Consider the following 20,861-nt stretch of genomic DNA (forward strand, 5'->3'; position numbering starts at 1 on the left):
GAATATGAAAACTTAAGCACACTTACTGCCATCTCCAAAACCTGAATTGAAAGCTAAGCCTGAGATCATGTATCACTTCACACAAACACAGATCAGGGATCACTTTACACACTAAGACTACTTCTTGGTTTGGGATCCTTTATTCCCTTTTTGAAAAAAATAAAAGGAGAAACTTACTTTTATGAAGCTTTCAAAAAAAAAAAAAAAGTACTTCCCTTAATTTATTCTGGCATAAAAAAAAACCCCACACAGCAGTGAATTGAGACATCAGAAACTAACAAGAATTTCTTTCCTGAAACAGGGGCATGTGAAAAAATTATCTTGATATTAAATAGGAAGGTTAGGAAGGTGTCCAGAAAAGGAGATTATCTGGCCACTCCCCAGCCCACAAAACAAAGAAATACTCCAACACAGACTTGTACTTGCACTCACAATGTACATCATGCGATATAATTCCCAGAAAAACTCTTAGGTCACACGTATGATTTCACTGAAGGATTAACCAGAAGGTGGGGCTATCCCATCAGCAGCATCCTGTCACCCATCATTATATGCAGCAACAAAATACACACTGGAAGCTACCTGCAAAACAGAGAAGCCTTTTAATTAAACAGAATCTATAAAGGTAGCTCACACACACATCGCTCTCTAAAAGAACATCATTCGTGGGAACACACACGTTGGAAAGCTAATCCCCTCATGACGGAAAAATAAATACACAAAAATCAACATTCATACCACGAGGCTATGGAGAAGTTTCAGTGTTTTTACACCACACAGGTACATAAAAGAATTTAATCTCTGCCCTGTAACATACCCTGGAAAGCTTACAGAAGTTCATCCAGGTCAGCAGCCCTAAACATCTGACAAAGCTCAGCGTCCAAAAACAGTCTATGCTGAAGAAAAACACCACCCCACCTCCCGGTACACAGCCCATTTCTCAGATTCTCTGTGCCAAGCGTTTGAGCCGACACCTAGGGAAACACTCGCTATGCTACACCTCCACAGCTGTAAGAGGAAGCAGGAAAAGAAAAAAACCCAAACACTGACGAACTCTACCCAAGGAGCGCGAAGCCCAACAGACGTTCAGCAGGCTACGCCGCACGGCACACGAAGCGAGCCCTGCCCCAGCCGCCGTGTTTTCCACACCATACCCACACGAGGGGGAGCCACAAAGCCACGGCGTTACGAGCCCAGCAGGACGGGAGTCACCCACGGCCTTGCCGTAACACCGCCACGAACCGAACCGCACAGGGCGACCAGAGAAAAGCCCTGCGGGCAACGGCAAGCTCAGCGTCGCCGAGCCACCGGCTCCACCCCCCGCCGCGGGCCAGGGCCAGGCCCCGACACCAGGCCCCGCTCCTACCGTCGGGCCTGCGGCCATCTCCGCAGGTAGGAACAAGCAGGGCGCGGCTCCCGCAAAGCGCTGCCGCGGCGGCGCGTCCCCACGCACACCCGCCGCTCGGCGCGGGGGGCACCGGCAGCTGGACCCCGCCCCGCCTCAGCCCCGGCCCCGGCCCCTCCCCGCGGGCACCTCGCCTCGCCCGGCCCTGCCCCCGCTGCAGCCCGGCCCGCGCTGCCGAGGGCGCTGCCCGCTCACGGGGCTTCACCTTTGCGGCAGCCGCCGTCCCGAGAGCTGAGGCTGCCCCGCAGCCCCTCTGAGGGGCGGGCGAGGCCACAAGACGGGTACCCCGCGGCGCTCAGGTGGGGGCGCCGTACCGCGTCGGGGCGGCAGCTCCGCGCTGCGCCCCCGCGGTCTTCATGCGGGCGGCGGCGGCGGCGGCAGGAACCTGCTTGCACCGCAGCGCGTCACGGCCCCCCCGCCCCGCCGCGCCCCGGTCTCGCGCAGGCGCCGCGCGCCGCCGCCGCCGCCGCCGGGGGGAGCGCGGTGCCCGGCTTGCGCGGCCCCGCCGCCGGAGCCGGAGGCGCGGAGCTGGCGGCCGTCCGCGGCGGCGAGAGGAAGCAGGGAAGGGCTTCACCTGGCCACGGGCTGCCTTCCCCCGGCCCGCCTCAGGCGCAGCCCTGCTGCGGGCCTTCCCCGCGGCCGTGAGGCGCCCCGCTGGCGGCCAGGGCCGGGTGGCGAGGGACGGTGCGGGCTGCGTGGGGCAGCGGCCGCACGACCCGGGAGGCTGCGGGACCGGCGTGACAAGTCGCGTGAATCCGCCTCGCCGCGGCCGTCACCCTTCGCACCGGCCGCCGGCACCGGAGCTGTCCGTGCTGTGGGGGTGCGCTCCCCCCGCCGGGGAGCGCCCGGGTTCCCGCGGCAGGTGAGTACTGGCGAGTGCAGGTGTGCGGAAAATCCTGGCACCAGCGCTCAGTGTTCACAAAGGAGACAGAGGAGTCCTGTAAAAATAAACTTTATTCGAATAAAGGGAGAGTCCAGTGGGCATATCCCGTGGGGTCTCTCAAAGTTGCTGGGGTCGCAGACCCCTATTTATCCTAATTTCCCGGCCGCATGGGACCCTCTCCCGTTCCCCATTGGCTGAGGTACTAGGAAGGCACAGACTTCCCGATCCGCCTACTACATATACTGCATTTTTACCCCTTAACATGTACCCCCCTTTGCATCATGCGTCATATGTTTCATTATCATGTCATTATGCATCTCCTGGGCAGAGAAGTTAATAAGTCTATTAAGCCTGTGCACTGTTTCTGAAAATCGAAAAGTTCAAACTTCCCTTGAAACTTTCGAGGAAGAAAAATAGTTTTAATGGTTTATCTTCTTTTTTAACAGAGCTTTGTATTCTTGTCCTTGGTTCCTGTCTAATTGCTGAGATATATGGCACCTCCTGTTTTACAAGGCCTGCTGAATAGTGTTGTATATCTGTCAAGACCTTCTTATCTTAGTCTTGTTACTAAACACACGGCTCCTCTGGACAAACAGTGCCATGTACTGGCAAAAACATTCTCCTCCTTATCTATCACTGTTTAGGTCTATGGTATCTTGTACCAGCCTGGGTAATGGTACTATATTTTTGTAAAGACACTCATAATCCTATCACAGGGAAGCCACAGAGCCATGCTGGCTTGGGCTCTGCGGAAGCGCTGAAGCAAGTAAGAAAACTCAGGTCAGTAATGTGTAAAAGCCAAAGGCTTCATTTTGCTTTTCCCCTTCCACACACCCCACACGCCCCCCCCCCCCCCAACCTTTGCAAAGCGGAACCGCTTCTTCAAGCACTTAAAACCCATGACATTTTATGGCCAATTATCCTCAACATGGCCAGGTTTGAGCCATTCAGTATCACTGATGACTTTTGTAAGTGGGCATTTAATCTCCCTCCCTGACACTTGTTAGTCTGTAACAACCGAGAAGTAACATGACTGTTTTCATGAAGATCCTCAAATAAAGAAAGGAAACTGCTAAGAATTCCGAGGTCAAACCTTTCTACTGACAGTTTACAAAACTGGCAAAGGAGAAGCAGCCCTTTGATGAAGGCTGGTAAACTTAAATCCAGTTCAAATCTCATTTTTGCCAATAACAGCTAATGATAAAGGCACAACCCCTAACAGAAATATGCAAGGTTCATTTCCCCATAACATTGTGCAACCATGGAACGAACCGCTCTAATTTTTACTCAGTTAAAAGCAGATTTCAAATCCTTTAAATTGGACACGCTTTTATTCATCTTGCCTTTCAAAATGCATACACCTGGCTACAGCACTCGCAATTGTTGTCTTACACACCATAATTTCTTCCACTCACAAAGACAGGAAAAGATACCCAAGGCTTTCCTACTGTCTAGGAAGTAGCGGTGTGTTTTGGGTGACAGTTGGCAACTCCTTCTTAGGGCTGATTCACCTCAATAATTGTTTACAGTTACTGCTTGTTACTCCTTTAACTCGGGTGGTGTTACAGTGCTGGAAAGGTAAGTTCTGCTTGTGATCTGTGCAATGGACAACAGATGTTCTGCACAGCAAACATACACATTTGCATCTTCCAGAGGCAGAACAAAGCTGCTTTACTGGGAAGTCAGCAGAAACTGCACAAGTTAGGAGCTTGTAGTTAGGGGACTACTTCTGTGTAGCTATGGCAGATGGGAGAGACCAGTCCTCCTGTCTGCGTCTGCTTGAATACAGTGTGTCTAGCTAACCAGCATCAGCCAACTTCTACCTATTAAATCAGGAAAATCAACTAGAGTTTTGGTGGAGTTAATTCAAGCGCAAAGTAGTATAACAAATTCTTAGTCCGTTATCATATAATCTATGCATAAAAGCTTGATTACATTTTCTTAGGTCCCCTTCCTACCACAGTAACATGAATGGATAGGAGAGATTAGGGCATATAACCAGCCATCCTTTATTTTATTATTCACTTGGTCCTTCTCCAGCAAATAATTCAACATTAGTTATGCTTCTTAGAACTTGTAAACCTATGGGTCATGATCAGAAAATACATGTGTATGTGGAAGGAGATTCCTCCCTCTCCTGCCTTACAGGTTTCTCCAGTCATCCAGTGTGAATGAGAAGAATGCAGATAACCAGAACGGAGGATTTTCCCAGTGCATTAGCAAGGGGTAGGAACAGTCTCACTTGTTCCACAACAGCAGTCACACTTAACAATGATTAGGAGAGAATACTTAAAACAGCAAACAGTACAGCTGCAAGGTTTTCTGTGAAGTCCTACTCATGGAATTATTTTAAATGCGTAACTTTGCCCAAAGCAAAGCAGAAGTCGTGGAATAAACTCAAGTATGACTCAGGCAAAGACAAAAATAGCATCAGGCAGGCTCTGGCAAGTAAACAGCAAATAAGCAGAGTGTAGATAAAAATCTGTCAAAGTTTTTAAAGCTGAAGTCAAAGTCAGTTTACTTTTAGTTAAGAAAACAACGTTTTTAAACAGCTCTGTATGTGTCCTGGCACATGACAAAAATAAATCAGTTAAAAATATGAGAATTCTTTGCTGAAGAAAGAGGACACAGCAGAAGATCCAATTCATTTAAGAAAAAACGAGTGATAGTAATGTACCTAATGCAAATACTTGAATCGGTTACTGAAACCCACTAACTTTTCTCACTGTTGATGGAATGCAGAAGAGAAAAGTTTTCTTTTTAAAGAGGGGGTGGGTGGGTTGCATTTATCTTAATTATTTCACCCAAATGATTGTTCTGTGCAACTCTTATTTTTACTAGTGAAACAACCGTTTGTAGTAAGTCAAAGGTCAGTGACTGAATTTAGATTTTTTTTTATTTTTTTTTTTTTCAGATAAAGTGATTCCAAGTTTAGGATTTATTTCTACAGAGAACAAGTTTACCTTTAGGAAACTTGACTCTGGTGTACAAAAGTAGTAGCAGGCCACTGCTGATCTTATTTACATAGCAAGTCTCACCGATTCAGATGCAGTTTACTTAGATGAGACTGCAGGAATTTGCCCTAACTTTGTTTTCGAACACATTACTATCTGCAAAAGTAAATACTTTATCCGTTGAATCTTTTGTAAAGATATACTTAAAACTCACGTTAAACGGAATACAATTCTAAACATTTATCTGATGCTATAAATTTAACAGAATGGTTCATTATTCTTTTGATTTGAAGTAAAATCCTTAACAGGCACACAAGACTATTGCAAACAATTAACATTACATTTAGCCAGAGAAAATCATAAATCTGTGGTGTTTTGAAAACAAGGTCATGGCAAATTATATTGCCATTGCATGAAAGCTTGACAGGGAGCCAGGCACTCTTCTCTGAAAACAGCAGCAACTGTAATACTGCCTTGTGGAGCAGAAGAGGTTCCACAAAAAATTAAGTCTCTGATTTTGGTATTTGCAGAGAATTTGGATATAGGAGTATACTTCTTAACAGGACAATCCAAGCACATAGGAAAAAAGTAACAAATATGTGTCAATCAAAATGCGGAAAGGCAAGGATCATCAGAGATGTCCATCATCATAAGCTAAAAAGGCAGCTTGTATATTTACACAAATTGCATTGCATTCATTCAGTATTTCTGATGAGGCAACACAAGCAATGAATCAAGCAACAGAGTGCTGACATTGATGCCGAGAAACAAGTTTTCAAAGACAGGCTCCCCTCTCCCAACTGCATGTTTTCAGGCTGTTAAATCAACATTTACTACTCTGTAAGCAGCACAGTATGACTTCCAGGATCAGACCATACAGCTAAAAGAATCACAAATCATGTAAAAAGTTAATGGTTATACCCACTGGGAGCAGGAAAAAGCAAGGAGAATAAGACAAAGCTCTTCAAAATACTGTGATGGGTAGCAATGTGTAAGCATTATTAGACCCTATCCTCTTCCTTTGTAATTATCACCTGGCTACTCATTGTTGCCTATTAAATCTTAACCTGTGCTACTTAGATCTGCCTTGCTCGCTTCTATATTCCTGTAAGAGTCGGTCTGAAGAACAGCATTGTCTCAACCTTGTCATCAGGGACATGGCCAATAAGGTACCCCAAAAGTTAGGCTAACATCTTGACATGCGTCTGCAGCGGCCTGCCTGAAATGCAGTTGCTGATGCCGGGAATGGAATGCCAGGCTTGTAAGGTCATGATGCCCTGGACAGAGCAAGGACAAGAGCTGAGCAACTTGTTCATCTGGCAGGAAACAGCAAAAGGGTAAGAGATGCTGCTATCTGCTTCTCCCTTCTAGAAACCTTGTGAGGAGAGATAACAGCTGAAAGAGGGAGCCTTGCGGAGGCAAGACAGCTCTGTTTTGGCTAAAGAGTGCTGTGCTGTTCTCCGGTGCCAGGGGTGAGCCTGAGAACCGTCATCAAGAAGAATCGATCAGCATCGATGGAGCCAAGAAGAGACAGAGATACAGAGGCGGAGCAAGGTGTGCTACTTGGCATAGAAAAGGGCTCCTCAGCAACTGAACTTTGGAAGCTTTCCCCACCAAGGATCATGTTAGGACCAGCAGGACACTGCCTGGACCTGGGACCATAGGGATGCCTTGGGCCCGTGGTGGTAGCTACTGCTCTCTTCTCTCTTTTCACTTTACTTTCTCTTTTCCTTTCACCCTCTTTACCTATCGCATGCCGCTTTACGGGCAAACAATAGTTTCACTGATTGAAGCAAACCCCTTTGGTGTGGTGGCCTTAATTTTGCACTTTGAGATCACAGCAAACGAACCATCACGAGTCCACCGAGTGGACCATGACAACTCCCATGTGCTGAACACATCTAATCAGTTCCAGATAATGAACATGGCTACCGGCTCTCCTTAACTCTGAAAATCACTCCCTCATTTGAAAGCCAATACTTGCCTCTACATACATGCTGGAGAATTTCGTCTTGCCTCTTTATCTCTAGGCATGTCATTCCTCCCTAAACATTAGCACACTTGGTACTTTTCCAGCAGAGCCTCTGCTTTTTCTTCTCTGAGAAGATCTTTTGTGTCCTGATATGTGTATTTCAATGCATACAAAAGCATTTCAGTTCAACTTAACATCTGTGGTTTATTCAGCTACTCTTGCTTTTGTAATACTACAGATGAAATAACCCATCAATATTCTTTGCACAGAGCAGCTCAGAACCTATAGATGTGTACCCTGGTGGATATTTTCATCGAAGTGTTCTGGGGATTGCGGGTGGGAAGGAGTAGGTGTTATTTCTCAGGGCAGGGAGGGGATACATTTCTAAAGTGATGCACATTTCAAAGGCTCATACCAAGTCAGCCACTGTTTTCTGTATGCCTACTGACAAGCACACTTAACACCAAGAAACCAAACCCAAGAGTGCAACCCATGTGTTACAGTGGAACAAGAACCTCCATACTCTGAGGTTAAAAAAAGAGAAAATAATTTATGCATGTTATTTAATGTGTGCACTAAGGGCAATATGTTGCTACTTCTTCCTATCCCAACTACTATCATGGGTATTTTTAGTTATCGCAGTGCACCAGCTTTTGACAGCTTACATGAGGGCAAAGCTGTCAGCTAAGTGCTATGAATGCGCAAACTGAGGCAGTTTTTCAGGTTGTTTTGGTCTGGCTTTAAACAGGCCCTTAATCTGGAACAGCCTGTGGTAAATTCCTTCATATACAGGCACATTAAAGAACAGCAAGAATTAAGATAGACTTTGGCCCGGCTGAAGGTCACCTTCTTTCTATATATGTGCATACCGTCACAACTCTCAGTTTTCCTTTTCTCCCTGCACCAATCGCTTCCATTGACAAGGGCATCCAAAGCAACGGTAAGTTCCTGAAAAATCAGCTGTATTTTAAGCAAGGCAAAAGGTAAAGAATAATCCTCAAAACCGACTAGGAGATGCACCTACTTCTTGGGGGGAAGCTAACTGAAAGTAATTTGCAGTGGGTGACCTCTCTTCCCACAATGCACTTAAGACACTTCTCGACGGAGAAGGGGGTTCTCTGTGTTATTCAGAAAATGATAAACAAATTATGTAATTTTGGACAAACAGGTCAATATGTAATTCTACACACTCAAGATTCTTAATCCTTAGAGCAAAAAAAAGGGAGACTTAAATCCACTTCCATTTATTTACCATGTTTTAAGAAAGCATCCAGAGCATCAGGAGACTACATTACAAACAGATGAAACGTACTGGTAAATTAAATTTTTCCATTTGATTTAATTCATTTTTGTGTACTCAGTACTTCAGATTGCAGATGCTTTTTTGCTTATGCTGGTCAAAATTCCTTTTACAGGATTTTTTTTTCTTTAGCTGAACAGTAGAGGACAAGTTTGCCCATTTCTCCTCTTCACGTATTCTTAAAAAAATCATAATGCTTTAGTATGAGTTTCTGCAGTGTAAAAATAGACACTCTGCATTACAAACTCATACAAAATACATCAGAACCTTCAAAATTAACGTAACCCTGTTCTGAAAAGACAAAAATAGCAGCAGTCAACTGACTACACAGTTAGCTACACGGTTAGCTGAAGTTTCCTTAAACAAAGCAGCCTATTTCAGTCAAGTATATGATGACGTGTTGTTACTGTTATACTGCAGGAACAAAGCTATTCCATAATTAACACTACAGCAAGTTCCTCATAATTCTTACATTTAATCTACTCCCACTTCACCAAGAAAGAAGAACACAACATGTTCTGGACACAACCACCAAGTGTCATCTGGAGGTTGCTCTGCTTTTCTGTTTTGCTTAACATTGAGGATTACCTTGTGGATCCCACATGTATGTGCTTGACTAAGGAAAAGAGGGAGACTTCTGTATTAAACACCAAGGTGTTTTAAATACCAGTAACTTTTGTAACCTATCCCCCCAAAAATAACAGGGGGGTGGGGGGTGCGTAACCTAAAAATAAGTAAAAAGCTATTTATTTATCTGGAAGTTCCCATGCAAGTATTACATGTACCGGAGTTAGATCAGTTCTTCACAGCGCTCTGTAAATGCACTTCACTGTATCCCACCAGGCTGAAGCACTTTGACGCTCTCGAAACAAAGCATCTCAGCTCTGTCACTGCAGTGAACATGTGTTAACTTTTTCAGCTGCTACAGTCATTTCACGCACACACAACCAACCTGCTGCTCACTTTTGGTGACTGGTATTTTTGCCAGGAGAAGTGATAATGGCTTACAGTTAGTGATGATGCGTCCATTGCTCTGCTGAGAACTCAACTGAGCTCACCCCAACTGCTTCACAAAAGCCAGCTCATAATTGCTACCGTTCAGCCTGCCCAGAAACACAAATAGGTGTTTGCTAATAGAAGCATCTGTGACAAACTTCAAACACACTGGCTTTTCAGAAACTAGATTTCCTTAAATATCGGTGGGTATTATTAATTTCATAGTTAAATTATTATTAGAGATTATTATGTGGGCTACAGCCCTTCTCTCTTGAAATTAGAAATTAAATTCCCCAGAAAATCACACTCTTTCTGCAGAGCAGGGTGCTGGTCCAGGTATTGCTGTTTTCTGTAGCAAAGAAAGTGCAACCAGCTTTCATTTACAGATGTTTTAGCCATGATCTGCTCTTTGCCACCACAACCTTAAGATCGTTACAAGATGTCTATTACAGAGAGTTGCATATCACCCCAGGAATCAAGCGTAAGCATGGTGCAGCTGTGAACCACCAGACATTTCAACAGCCATTGAACTAAAGACAGCTCTTTCAGATAAAACAGGTGCTGCCATTGGTTTAACAGGAGCTCACACCAAGTTTTTTCCTCTTGCTTTCCTCCAAGTACAAATGCTCTGTACTTTGAGCACACTGAGTAATAGAAAGGGGGATGAGTTCGGTTAGTGTTTTCATCTTAAAGTAAAACTGTAGCCTGAAGGACCAGGCCTGTGGACGTTCCTTGACTGTTTCTCAGGCCTGTAGCAAAGGCCTGATTGCCTTTCTAACCTTTTATCTAGTGTTTAACATTTGTCAGGAAAACACCTAAACCCTGGAACTACATCGTAAATAATGGTAGAGCGAAAACAGCTTGGTAATTAATCACTTCAAGGCCCATAAATACATCAAAACATGGGCTTAGATGTAGAAAGGAGGTGCCTCCAGGAGCATCTCTACCTTCTTCAGGAATTTGGCAAACAGCTAATCAGCAGATTGGTGTCCTGAGATGACTCAATACTTTAAAAGGATAATGTGAGGAAGGGTATTCTGCTGACAATGACCACCAGGGACCACTGAAAACTCCTGAGCATGCACAGAAGGGACTGCTGACCTTATGAAATAGAGCACTCATGATGGGATGAGAATAATTGGTCATAGTAATTAATATGTAATTAGATAGGTGGAACCTGTGTGTTTGTGTGTATGAATGACCGACAAAGGTGTCCAAGGGTGCACTAGCTTTGTGGTGAAATACTCGCAGCACCCGCACCCAAAATTAGCAGTATCTCCTCTCCAAACTCTGGAATTTTCAAGAGTTCAGGTGACACAACCACTTCCTCATAACCCTGGAGGCAAAAGCTACACAGGCTACCCTCTTGTTAGTAAAGCACATGAGCCGCTGTCTTTTACATTTGTGGTCTTTGACAGGAACACTGGAAGCATTCAGTTCGTATATCTATTATAAAGATCAACTCCACTGTAAATGGCTCCAAAAATGCAGTTCCCTTGGACGTGTCGGCTGGTTTCCCCCGAAAACAGACAATCAGCACCTCTGAGTAAACTCTGCACAGGAACGCAGTTCCGTAATCTCTAGTGGGTATGTTTCATTAAAATGGAGAGGGCAAAAGAAAGGGGAGGAAACAGCTCACAAGGAATAATAATAAAAAAATCGCTTCCAGCCCGGTCTCAATGCAGCAATCTAAACTCGGCAAGCTGCCAGAACGACCGGCACGGCTGCACCGTGCTGCCCGCTCAGCCCATGACCCCCCCCCGCAAGGCCCAGCAGCCAGCGCTGCACCGCCACCGAGCCCCGGTTCGCAGCAGGGAGCCACAAGCCGCTGGGCAGCGGAGGGCGCACAGGCCAGAAAGAGAGCGGCACCCCAGACGCCGGCGGCGGCGGGGCCGGGCCACCGCTGGCAGCAGCTCGCCGGCGCCGTTTGGGACAGGCCCACAGACAGCGTCTCTCCGCTCTCGCTAAGCGGCAGGGTCCCGCCCGCCCACGGCGCCACGGCCCCCACCCGCCACCGGGCCTCCGGCCCCTTCTTGGGCTTCCTCCTCCTCCCAGCCCGGGCCAGGCGGACTCCGGCCCTGGGCTGCGCAGAGGGACTCCCGCCGCTCCGCCCGCCTCTCGAGCACACATGGGGGGGGCGGGGGCAGGCCACGGGCACCGAGCTCGGCGGAGCCCACCCCCCACGACGATGCCGACGCACCGGCCGTGGCAGGCGCAGGCGCACCTGCGAAGCGGCGCAGAAGAGCCCTGCGGCGCGCTTGCGCCGCGGCCCCGGGGCCGGGTCGTCGTCGTCGGGTCTGCGCGTGCGCGGCGGTGGCCCGGGCAGGCTCGGCGGGCAAAAAGGAGCGGGCAGGCGGTGCGAGAAGCGGTAGGTGAGGCCCTGTTCCGCGCGGGCGGGTGCGGGGATGTTGTGCTAGCGGCGGCGGAAGCGTGCCCGCCTTCCGCCTTGCCGAGGCGCCGGGGAGAGACAGCGGCGGGCGGGCGAGGTGCCGCGGCCGGGCCGGGGCCCTGCGGCGAGGCGGGCGAGCGCCGCGCTGACCCCTTCCCTGCGGCGGGGCGGAGGAGCGGCCAGGTCTGCCAGCGGGGAGCCGCTCGTCGCGCCCGGTCCCTGGCGGGAGTCAGGCTGCGGGCCGGCCCCGTGCCTTAGCAGGGCCCGGTGAGCTGCGGGGCGGGCGTGGCCGAGGCGGCGCTGGCTTTGGGGGCGGGTGGCCTGCGGGAAGAGAAGAGCCCGGGAGGGTCTGGCTGCGCGGGCGATAACGCCTGCGGTTCCGGCGGGATTTCTATCCACTGTTGTTAGTTTCCCACGCGTCTCCTTGTCCCGGTCCGCTGAGCCGGACAGGCCCTGCGGCCACTTGAGAGCTGGCGACGCCCTTGGGGGGGGGGGGGCGAAGTGCGGCCGGGCGCTGCCTGGGCGCAGGGTGTCTGGAAATAGTTCTCGAAACCCGTTTATGTCTTTTTTAATTGCCGGCGCCTGAGAGGGCTCGTGTCGCGGCGGCCTTTGTTGGAAGTTTCCGTGGCGGCTTTGATGGGGCCGCTTAGAGCTCGCTGGGCTCGTAGGTGTTTCTTGCGAGATCCCCGGCAAGATTAAGAGGAGGCTTAGGGTTGCCAGTATCTCAAAGGCAAACTGCCTGGCAAACCAGAAGTTTCTTCAGGGTTGCCTCGTGTGTCATGAGATCACGAAAGCCGTGTGGAATAACTAGTCGGTGCAGCTTAACAGTTGTATCCCAGTCTGAAGTTGCTTAACATCACTGCGGTAATCTCGATGTTACTTTTTGCTGAAGAAGTCAGAGGAAATACACTCAGTTTCACGAAGTTATTTAGGTACACTTAGTATGAACAACAACCTTGCGTGTGGTTAGTTTTACAGTTCTCACTCTTAGATTACTTTCACGGAGCAGTGGGAGGCCACGTGTGTTTCTAAGAGCATAAAATGACAAAAAATGTGTGATACCTACATCTGTTGTAAGAGAGGGTTTCTTGGCATTTTTTCTCATTTCTAATTTGACAGTACACACTTTATTATGGCTGAAGTACTGCTGAAGTTTTGGTGTCCTTAGTTTTTGAGGTTTCATAGCTGCAAGCTAGTTGCAGAGATGGGGAACAGGAAAACTTTTTTTTTTTTTAGAAGAATTTGTGTTAATAAGTTTTTTGGGCTGGTTCACGTAACAGTGGCTGTTAAAATGAAATCAGGTTAGTTAGTCTGCCTTTCTCACATGATTCTTGAAAAGAAAAAAAAAATACTCCCGTGAAGCACTTTCTCTAGTTTGTGCATAATGTGCAGTGTCTCTGGTATAGATTTAAAGGTGCAGTATCATGGTTATGAAAGCATCGGTAGAAGATGATGATTCAGGATGGGAACTCGGTATGCCCGACAAAATGGAAAAGAGCAATACAAGCTGGATAGACATAACCCAGGATTTTGAAGAAGCTTGTAGAGGTGAGTTGTACTGCTTGTGTTCTGAAAAAACTTAGAATCCTCTGGAGGACTAAGCATAGTTCTTTAAGGTGTTTTAAGCCATAGTTTGAGCCAGGTTCAAGCTCCAGGTGAACAGACTACATTGATTTTGTCTTTCCCTGTGTTTAACATAAATGTGGGGTTGGAAGTATCAGAAGAACCTTGCCTTGCTTCCTCTTGCAGATTACATACATATCTTTTGCACCTGCTTTTTTTCTTTGCAAAAATTTCTTCCTATCTCTTCTGCTAAATGGAATCCTCTTTCATGCATGCAGAATCAACACTCATGTTTTTTCCTGTATGTTTTTGCATCTATAGGGTTCAATGATTTATTCATTTAATTGGTCAGTGCATCGTTTTTCGTCTTTGAAACAAGACTGAGCTACTGAAGAGATGCAATGCATCCCAGTCACAGGGAGCAGTTGCTTCCATTTGAACACTGCCTTTACTGTTATTCGATATTTAGTGCTTGTTTACTGTGAGAGTGATTTATTTTTTCAGCTGATTTTATGTTGACATGAAGGGGAAAAAATATAAAACTGCAGCTTAACACACACAATATTATGTCATGATAAACACAACTAATATACGCGGTCAAAAAATTCCTGCATAGTAGTGATATACTGTTCGCGTACCCACCAAAAACATCTAAGGCTGCCTTGAAAGTAGTGAGGAACAGCAAGCCTTTTCACAGAATCACAGAATGTTAGCGGTTGGAAGGCACCTCAAAAGATCATCTAGTCCAACCCCCCTCCAGAGCAGGACCCCCTAGGGTAGATCACACAGGAACACGTCCAGGTGGGTTTTGAATGTCTCCAGAGAAGGAGACTCCACAACCTCTCTGGGCAGCCTGTTCCAGTGCTCTGTCACTCTCACAGTGACAAAGTTTTTCCTTATGTTAATGTGGAACCTCCTCTGCTCCAGCTTGCACCCATTGCCCCTTGTCCTGTCATTGGCCATCACTGAGAAGAGCCCGGCTCCATCCTCCTGACACTCGCCCTTTATGTATTTATAAACATTGATGAGGTCACCCCTCAGTCTCCTCTTCTCCAAGCTCAAGAGACCCAGCTCCCTCAGCCTTTCATCAGAAGGGAGATGTTCCACCCCTTTCATCATCTTTGTGGCTCTGCCCTGGACTCTTTCAAGCGGTTCACTGTCCTTGAACTGAGGGCCCAGAACTGGACACACTATTCCAGATGCGGTCTCACCAAGGCGGAGCAGAGGGGGAGGAGAACCTCTCTCGACCTACTGACCACACCCCTTCTAATACACCCCAGGAGGCCATTGGCCTTCTGGGCCATGAGGGCATATTGCTGGCTCATGGTCATCCTGCTGCCCACCAGGACCCCCAGGTCCCTTTCCCTAACAGCTCGGTCCCCAACCCCAACAGGTACATGGGGTTGTTCTTTCCCAGATGCAAGACTCTACCCTTGCCCTTGTTGTATTTCATTAAATTTCTCCCCGCCCAGCTCTCCAGCCTGTCCAGGTCTCTCTGAATCCCAGCACAGCCTTCTGGTGTGTCAGCCACTCCTCCCAGTTCTGTGTCATCAGCAAACTTGCTGACAGTGTACTCTGTTCCCTTGTGCACATCAATGATGAATATATTGAATAGTACTGGTCCCAGTACCGACCGCTGAGGGACTCCACTAGATAACAGGCCTCCAACTAGACTCTGTCCCATTGATCATGACTCTCTGACTTTTTTCCTTCAACCAATTCACAATCCACCCCACTACCCGATCATCCAGACCACACTTCCTCAGTTTAGCTGCGAGGATGCTGTGGGAGATGGTGTCAAATGCTTTACTGAAATCAAGATAAACCACATCCACTGCACTCCCATCATCTCTCCACCTGGTTATGTCTCCATAAAAGGCTATCGGGCTGGTCAAACGTGACTTCCCCTTAGAAAAGCCATGTTGACTGCTCCTAATGACCCTCTTATCCTTGATATGCCTAGAGACAGCGCCGAAGGTAAGTTATTCCACCACTTTTCCAGGAATGGAGATGAGGCTGACCTCTCTGTAGTTAGTCGGATCCTCCTTCTTGCCCTTTTTGAAGACTGGAGTGACATTTGCTTTCCTCCAGTCCTCAGGCACCTCACCTGTTCAAAAAGATGATGGGAGAGCAGTCTAGCAATGCCTTCCACCAGCTCCCTCAGCACCCGCGGGTGCATTGCATCAGGGCCCATGGATTTATGTATGTCCAGCTTGCTTAATTGATCCCTAATCCAGTCCTCATCAACCAAGGCAAACTCCTCCTTTATCCTGACTTCCTCTGGGCCTCAGGGGTCTGGGGCTCCTGAGGACAGTCTCCAGCAGTACAGACAGAGGCAAAGAAGGCATTCAGTAACTCCGCCTTCTTTGTGTCCTCTGTCACCAGGGCACCCATCTCATTCAACAGTGGGCCTACATTGCCTCTAGTGTTAGTTCTGTCTGCAGTGTATGTGAAGAAGCCCTTTCTGTTGTCCTTGACCTCCTTTGCAAGGCTTAACTCCAAGGAGGCCTTAGCTTTTGCCTAGTTGCCAAGTTTTGGTAAACTCCCCTGGAAAAAGTTAGACATCTGCATAGATGTCACGAGTTGAGGCTGGACCAGCCACTAATGAATGACAGACACTCTCTATTAACCCCTCTCCGCTCCCAAAAGGGAAAGGGAGAGAGAACAAGGGAGAGAGACTTTACGGTTTGGAAAAGAAAACTAATACAGCTTTAATAAAACAATAACAATAAAAGAAAATATAATAATAAGGAAATAATGAAATATATACAATATATACAAATATATACAAAACCAATACTGAACCCAACTCCCCCCACCCTGATGATGGTACATCACCACCACGCTGCAGGGCTGGCACTGGGGCAGTTCCAAGCTGGACTCGGCAGCAGACAGGGATGGGATGCAGGAGCTGGACTCAGGCACTGGATTCAGGGATGCGCGGATCGGGATCGACGACAGAAGAACAGACAGAGTCCTCCTCAGGTGTCGGCCATCGAAGAAGAGAGAGGGACCCTCGTGATCCCTCATTTTTATACTGAATATGACGTATATGAGATGGAATACTCTGTTGGTCAGGTTTAGGTCACCTGTCCGGTTCGCTTCTCCCTGCAGGTGTGACCTTTTACGGGCCTGTGACCCTTTTCACTCCCGGCACCCCAACACGGAGTACAGATTTAGCAGTGACCTTGGTCGCTATAAGAACAAGTATAACCAAGGGCCTCTCTGCACACTGTTCCTTGGTATGAACTATAAACGCCAGGCCTTATCACTGCTAGAAGCAGTCACTGTCTGGAAAAACAGGCTGCTGTTTCAGAAAGTGCTGGTAGTTAGAGGAGACTTGACTGAAAAGTTAAAGTACTAAAACAGAATTAGTTCTGGTTTAGCCCAAACCAGGACAGTAGAGGAGCACAGAAAACTGCTGTCCTGTGTCCCAGGCTATTCCGATGCTGCTATTTGGTAATTCTAAACCCCTTCACCTGTTGGAATAGCAGAGAGGCATGAGGAAAGACTGAACACCGGGAGTTCTTTTAGCCTTTCAGTTTTGAGATTGCTTTGTAAAGTGAAAGCAAATGAAGGTGGAGTCGAAATTTCTGGTCTGATTCTCGCAGCTTAGTCTCTCTTAGCATGAGACAGTTTGGTGAACGACAAGACTATCTGGAAAAGTTGTGCTCGAAGGATGATTGTAATTATTTATCCTGTTCTGTTCCTTTGTAGAACTGAAGTTAGGAGAACTGCTTCACGACAAGCTGTAAGTATGCCTGTGGGATAGTTCTGGTTTTTAGGTAGGATTAGTGCATATAGGTTAACATTTACTAATAAGCAAGTCATGCAGTATCAATGAAGCTTTTTTGAACCTCTACTTGGAGTGAAGTAGTTGAAGTATTCAGAGTATTAATTGTACTTAGTTTATATATGATGCACCTGTATGAATGCTGGACATTTCTCATGGTGCCAGCATAACACTGCATTTTCAGTTAATCAGTGTAGTTTAGGAGTTTATAGCGCCTCTTGTGATCAGTGGTGTTGACACGACTGAACCTACTGAACTATTTTTTGTGGATATGCTTTTATAAAAAAATGCCAGAAAGACTTTAAGCTTTTAAATTTGGTTGCCTCAAGTGTCACTAACAAGTTTAGGATAAAAAATCCACATATGTTAACATAACCCTTAAATGACATGCTAAAATGGAAGCTGAGGAAAAATAGATTAAAACATAAAAGCAGCATGTGCTAAAATCCTGCTCAATTCATTAAAGAATTCCGTGAGATTGTAGTGTTTTAAAGAGAAAAGTGGATTGTTTAGCCACATAAGTCTGTTCACTTGCATAAGGAAAAAAGTGCCTATTTAAGACTAATAGCTCAGAAAACAGAAGCACAGTATGAAATGCAAACCTGCTCAAAAATGTGTGCAAGGGTGTTGCTAAGTGGTTACTCGGTAGAATCAAAGCACATTTTGAGGTATAGGTTTATACGTAAGAGTGTTTCAGAGCAAATGTGCTTTTTGGAATTAGATTGTGCCACATGCTTTTTTATATAATAAAGGCTTATGCAGCAGTTCTGATAAGTATCATCTGTACCAAAGGTGAGGGACTATGTCCTTTCTGTAGGCCAGTCTGCATTTGGCATGGTTCTCCTACTAGCTTTTGTGCCCTGACTACAAGTGATCTGTTGTCGCATGCTGGGGGGTTTTTGTATTAGTTTTCTTCATTTGCCCATTTTAAACAAAGTTGGTATATTCAGTGTATATTGTTATCAGTCTGTGTCGTGTATATTGTCATTAGTTTGTGGGGGACGTACCTTGCTTGGGTTTTTGGATGTAGCATAATAAAGAGCAGCTTGTTCACTTTATTTTGTTATGTGATCTTTAAAAAGATCCTGTGTCATGAGGTGTACAGAAACAAATGTGCATCGATTTAGAAATGGGATATTTAGCTCAGGAGTGTTCTTCAGCTTTAGAAAAAAAGGCTAAGAGTTTTCTTTTACTTTTAGGCATCTCTTTTCTTACTTACTCAGTGAGAGATCCTCAAATTCCTGAAAATCATGATCTCTGAAGATCAGTAGTAATGTTCGCGTACCTTACATTATTGTCTGTAGGCAGAATACAGTGGACTCAGTTTGTCATCTTATGTTCTTTTACATTGGTTTGTGAAGTCTGTTTTGTGTGAAATAATTACATTCAGAACTTTTTTTTTCTGGTGTTCTTAGTTTTGGTCTTTTTGAAGCCATGTCTGCCATTGAAATGATGGATCCCAAGATGGATGCTGGTATGATTGGAAACCAAGTTAACAGAAAGGTTCTTAACTTTGAGCAGGCTATTAAGGTTCGTGTGACTTCCCTGTTTTCGCCTACACTGTCTGTAAAAGTATGATAAAGTTTTATCAAATTGCAGTTAAGCACAATTCAACATAATGTTTTCAATCTTTACTTGAAACTGATTTTTTCTTTTTGATTTTGGACAGCTAAGTAAGAAGTAGTTTGTGATGTTTACCTTTTTTGTTGCCTACTTAATCACAATGGTGCTAACTCTTCCAGGGAAAAGTACTGTGAAATTGTTGGATATTGATACCTCAAATAAATGAATTTCAGAAATAGGTTTGCAAGTCCCCAAAATGTGTCTTTTTGTATGCTGATTTATTGGTTATTCCCTCTTTAAGCTGAATGGGAACCTGCTTCCTTATAAGAGGAAATTAACACTTTATGAGACTGTCAGCTCATTAGCGTTGAACAGAAGCTGGCTAATTGAACAACATGCACAGTAATGATTAACTTTTGAACCATGGTCAAGATAAATTGCTGAAGGGAGGTTGAAAGACTTTCTGTTATTTTGGAAAAAATATTGCACTTATAGAGGAACAAATATTGTTTACCATGGACCCTGTTTTGAACGGACTAAGGAACTCTTGTGTAAAAAATTGTCCATCTTAAGTCGTGTGGAATATATGCATAATTGCATACATTGGACAAATAAAGTGAAAGAAAACAGATTGCTGCCTTCTTGGTCCTGACATTGAAGGCAGTAAAACTCTACAAGTATCTGCAGTGTAAAAAGCAGTCTCCAGAGAATGGGTCCTGCATATTATTCCTCGTTCAGACTTTATGATGGTTGTACATACTGTTTTGTGATTGAAGTGTTGACAGCTAACTGGTTTTAAACTTTTATTGGCTTCTCATAAATGAGAAATTTTATTTTAGCTTTCTCTTTGAATAGCTTTATGTTTGATCAGTGTTCAGCACAATGATAGGAAAGTGAAGTTTTTCAGAATTTGGGGCACATTACGAAGCTGATCAATAAAGCTAGTGGTATACAAATACTCTGAAGTCTTAACCAATTTGTAATTACCTTTTTGGCTATATAAATAATAAGTTGTATTTTGCTTACAGACTTCCACAGTCTTTATGTTTTCTTCTTTCTTTGTTTTCAAAGGATGGCACCATTAAAATAAAAGATCTCACTTCACCTGAGCTGGTAGGAATAATGGATACATGTTTCTGTTGTTTGGTAAGCATTTCTCTGCTCTTAACAATAAATGGTTTTGCTTTCAAAATATAATCCTTTAATCCAGTTTTAAAAAAAGAAAAAAAGCAGAACTCAAGGAAAAAAGTTTCATGAAGCAGAAAATGCATACATAGTACTTTAATTTCCGTTTAGATATTTGCTTTGGCTATTGTAAGAGGCATCATTTTGATTTTGGGATTTTTTATTTGTAAAAAATCATTATGGCAGAGAACTGGTAACATTTTGAGTAATGCAAGAAGGTTTTATAATTTGAGGGGGGGTTTAATGTATGGTATCTGACTGCCTGCTTTATCTTGGTATTGGACTGTGTTGTAAAGTGAGTGTGCAGTAACCTACTGCACTCTGTTGCTCATTTCTGTGCAGCCAATATTGACTGAGCTTACAGGGGCATTTTGAAGAAAGAAAAGAAAATACTTAAATACATTTAGAAGGAAAAAAATATCAGTTACTTGTTAATTGTGATTTTTTTTTTCTATGTATTTGTCTTAATTCCCTCAGTAAATTATACAAATTTTTTTCAGTTACTCTTTAAAATTAAATCAATAAAATTACTTTGTTTTTTAAACGAACATTTCAAATTAGTTTAGTCCAAAAAGACAGGTAAAGGCCACTGATACTTGATTATGGTGTAACATAATTCATCTTCTCGCCCCCCCCCCCCCCCCCAATACTGACTCTTTTGAAAGGCACAGTAGTCCTATTAAAAATCTGATCCTACTGTATTTTATGCTATTTCCAGATAGAAAGAATTGTTTAAATTACTGAAGCTTTCCTTGTAGCTCCAAGCAGCATGAAAGTAGTAGAGAGAGGGGATCGTGAAAAGAAACTGTAAGTTGTAGAAGAGAACATGCAGAATATTGCTGAGTTGTTTCATAGCCG

The 20,861-nt window shown here is 45.2% G+C and overlaps 1 protein-coding gene across 1 annotated transcript in view; it reads left to right on the top strand.

The window, feature by feature from the left end:
* The first annotated feature begins 13,311 nt into the window (after nt 1-13,311).
* The window catches only part of NAA35 (N-alpha-acetyltransferase 35, NatC auxiliary subunit), a 28,656-nt gene continuing 21,106 nt past the window's right edge, over nt 13,312-20,861 (top strand). Inside the window, exons 1-4 of the mRNA XM_086479145.1 lie at nt 13,312-13,447; nt 17,180-17,213; nt 18,671-18,785; nt 19,890-19,964. Of these exons, the coding sequence (XP_086335271.1) occupies nt 13,324-13,447; nt 17,180-17,213; nt 18,671-18,785; nt 19,890-19,964 (348 nt within the window). The 5' untranslated portion in view covers nt 13,312-13,323. The remainder of the gene's footprint in view (nt 13,448-17,179; nt 17,214-18,670; nt 18,786-19,889; nt 19,965-20,861) is intronic.

The sequence above is a fragment of the Leptosomus discolor genome, chromosome Z (assembly GCF_034619465.1).
Source record: "Leptosomus discolor isolate bLepDis1 chromosome Z, bLepDis1.hap2, whole genome shotgun sequence".
Lineage (NCBI taxonomy): Eukaryota > Metazoa > Chordata > Aves > Leptosomiformes > Leptosomidae > Leptosomus > Leptosomus discolor.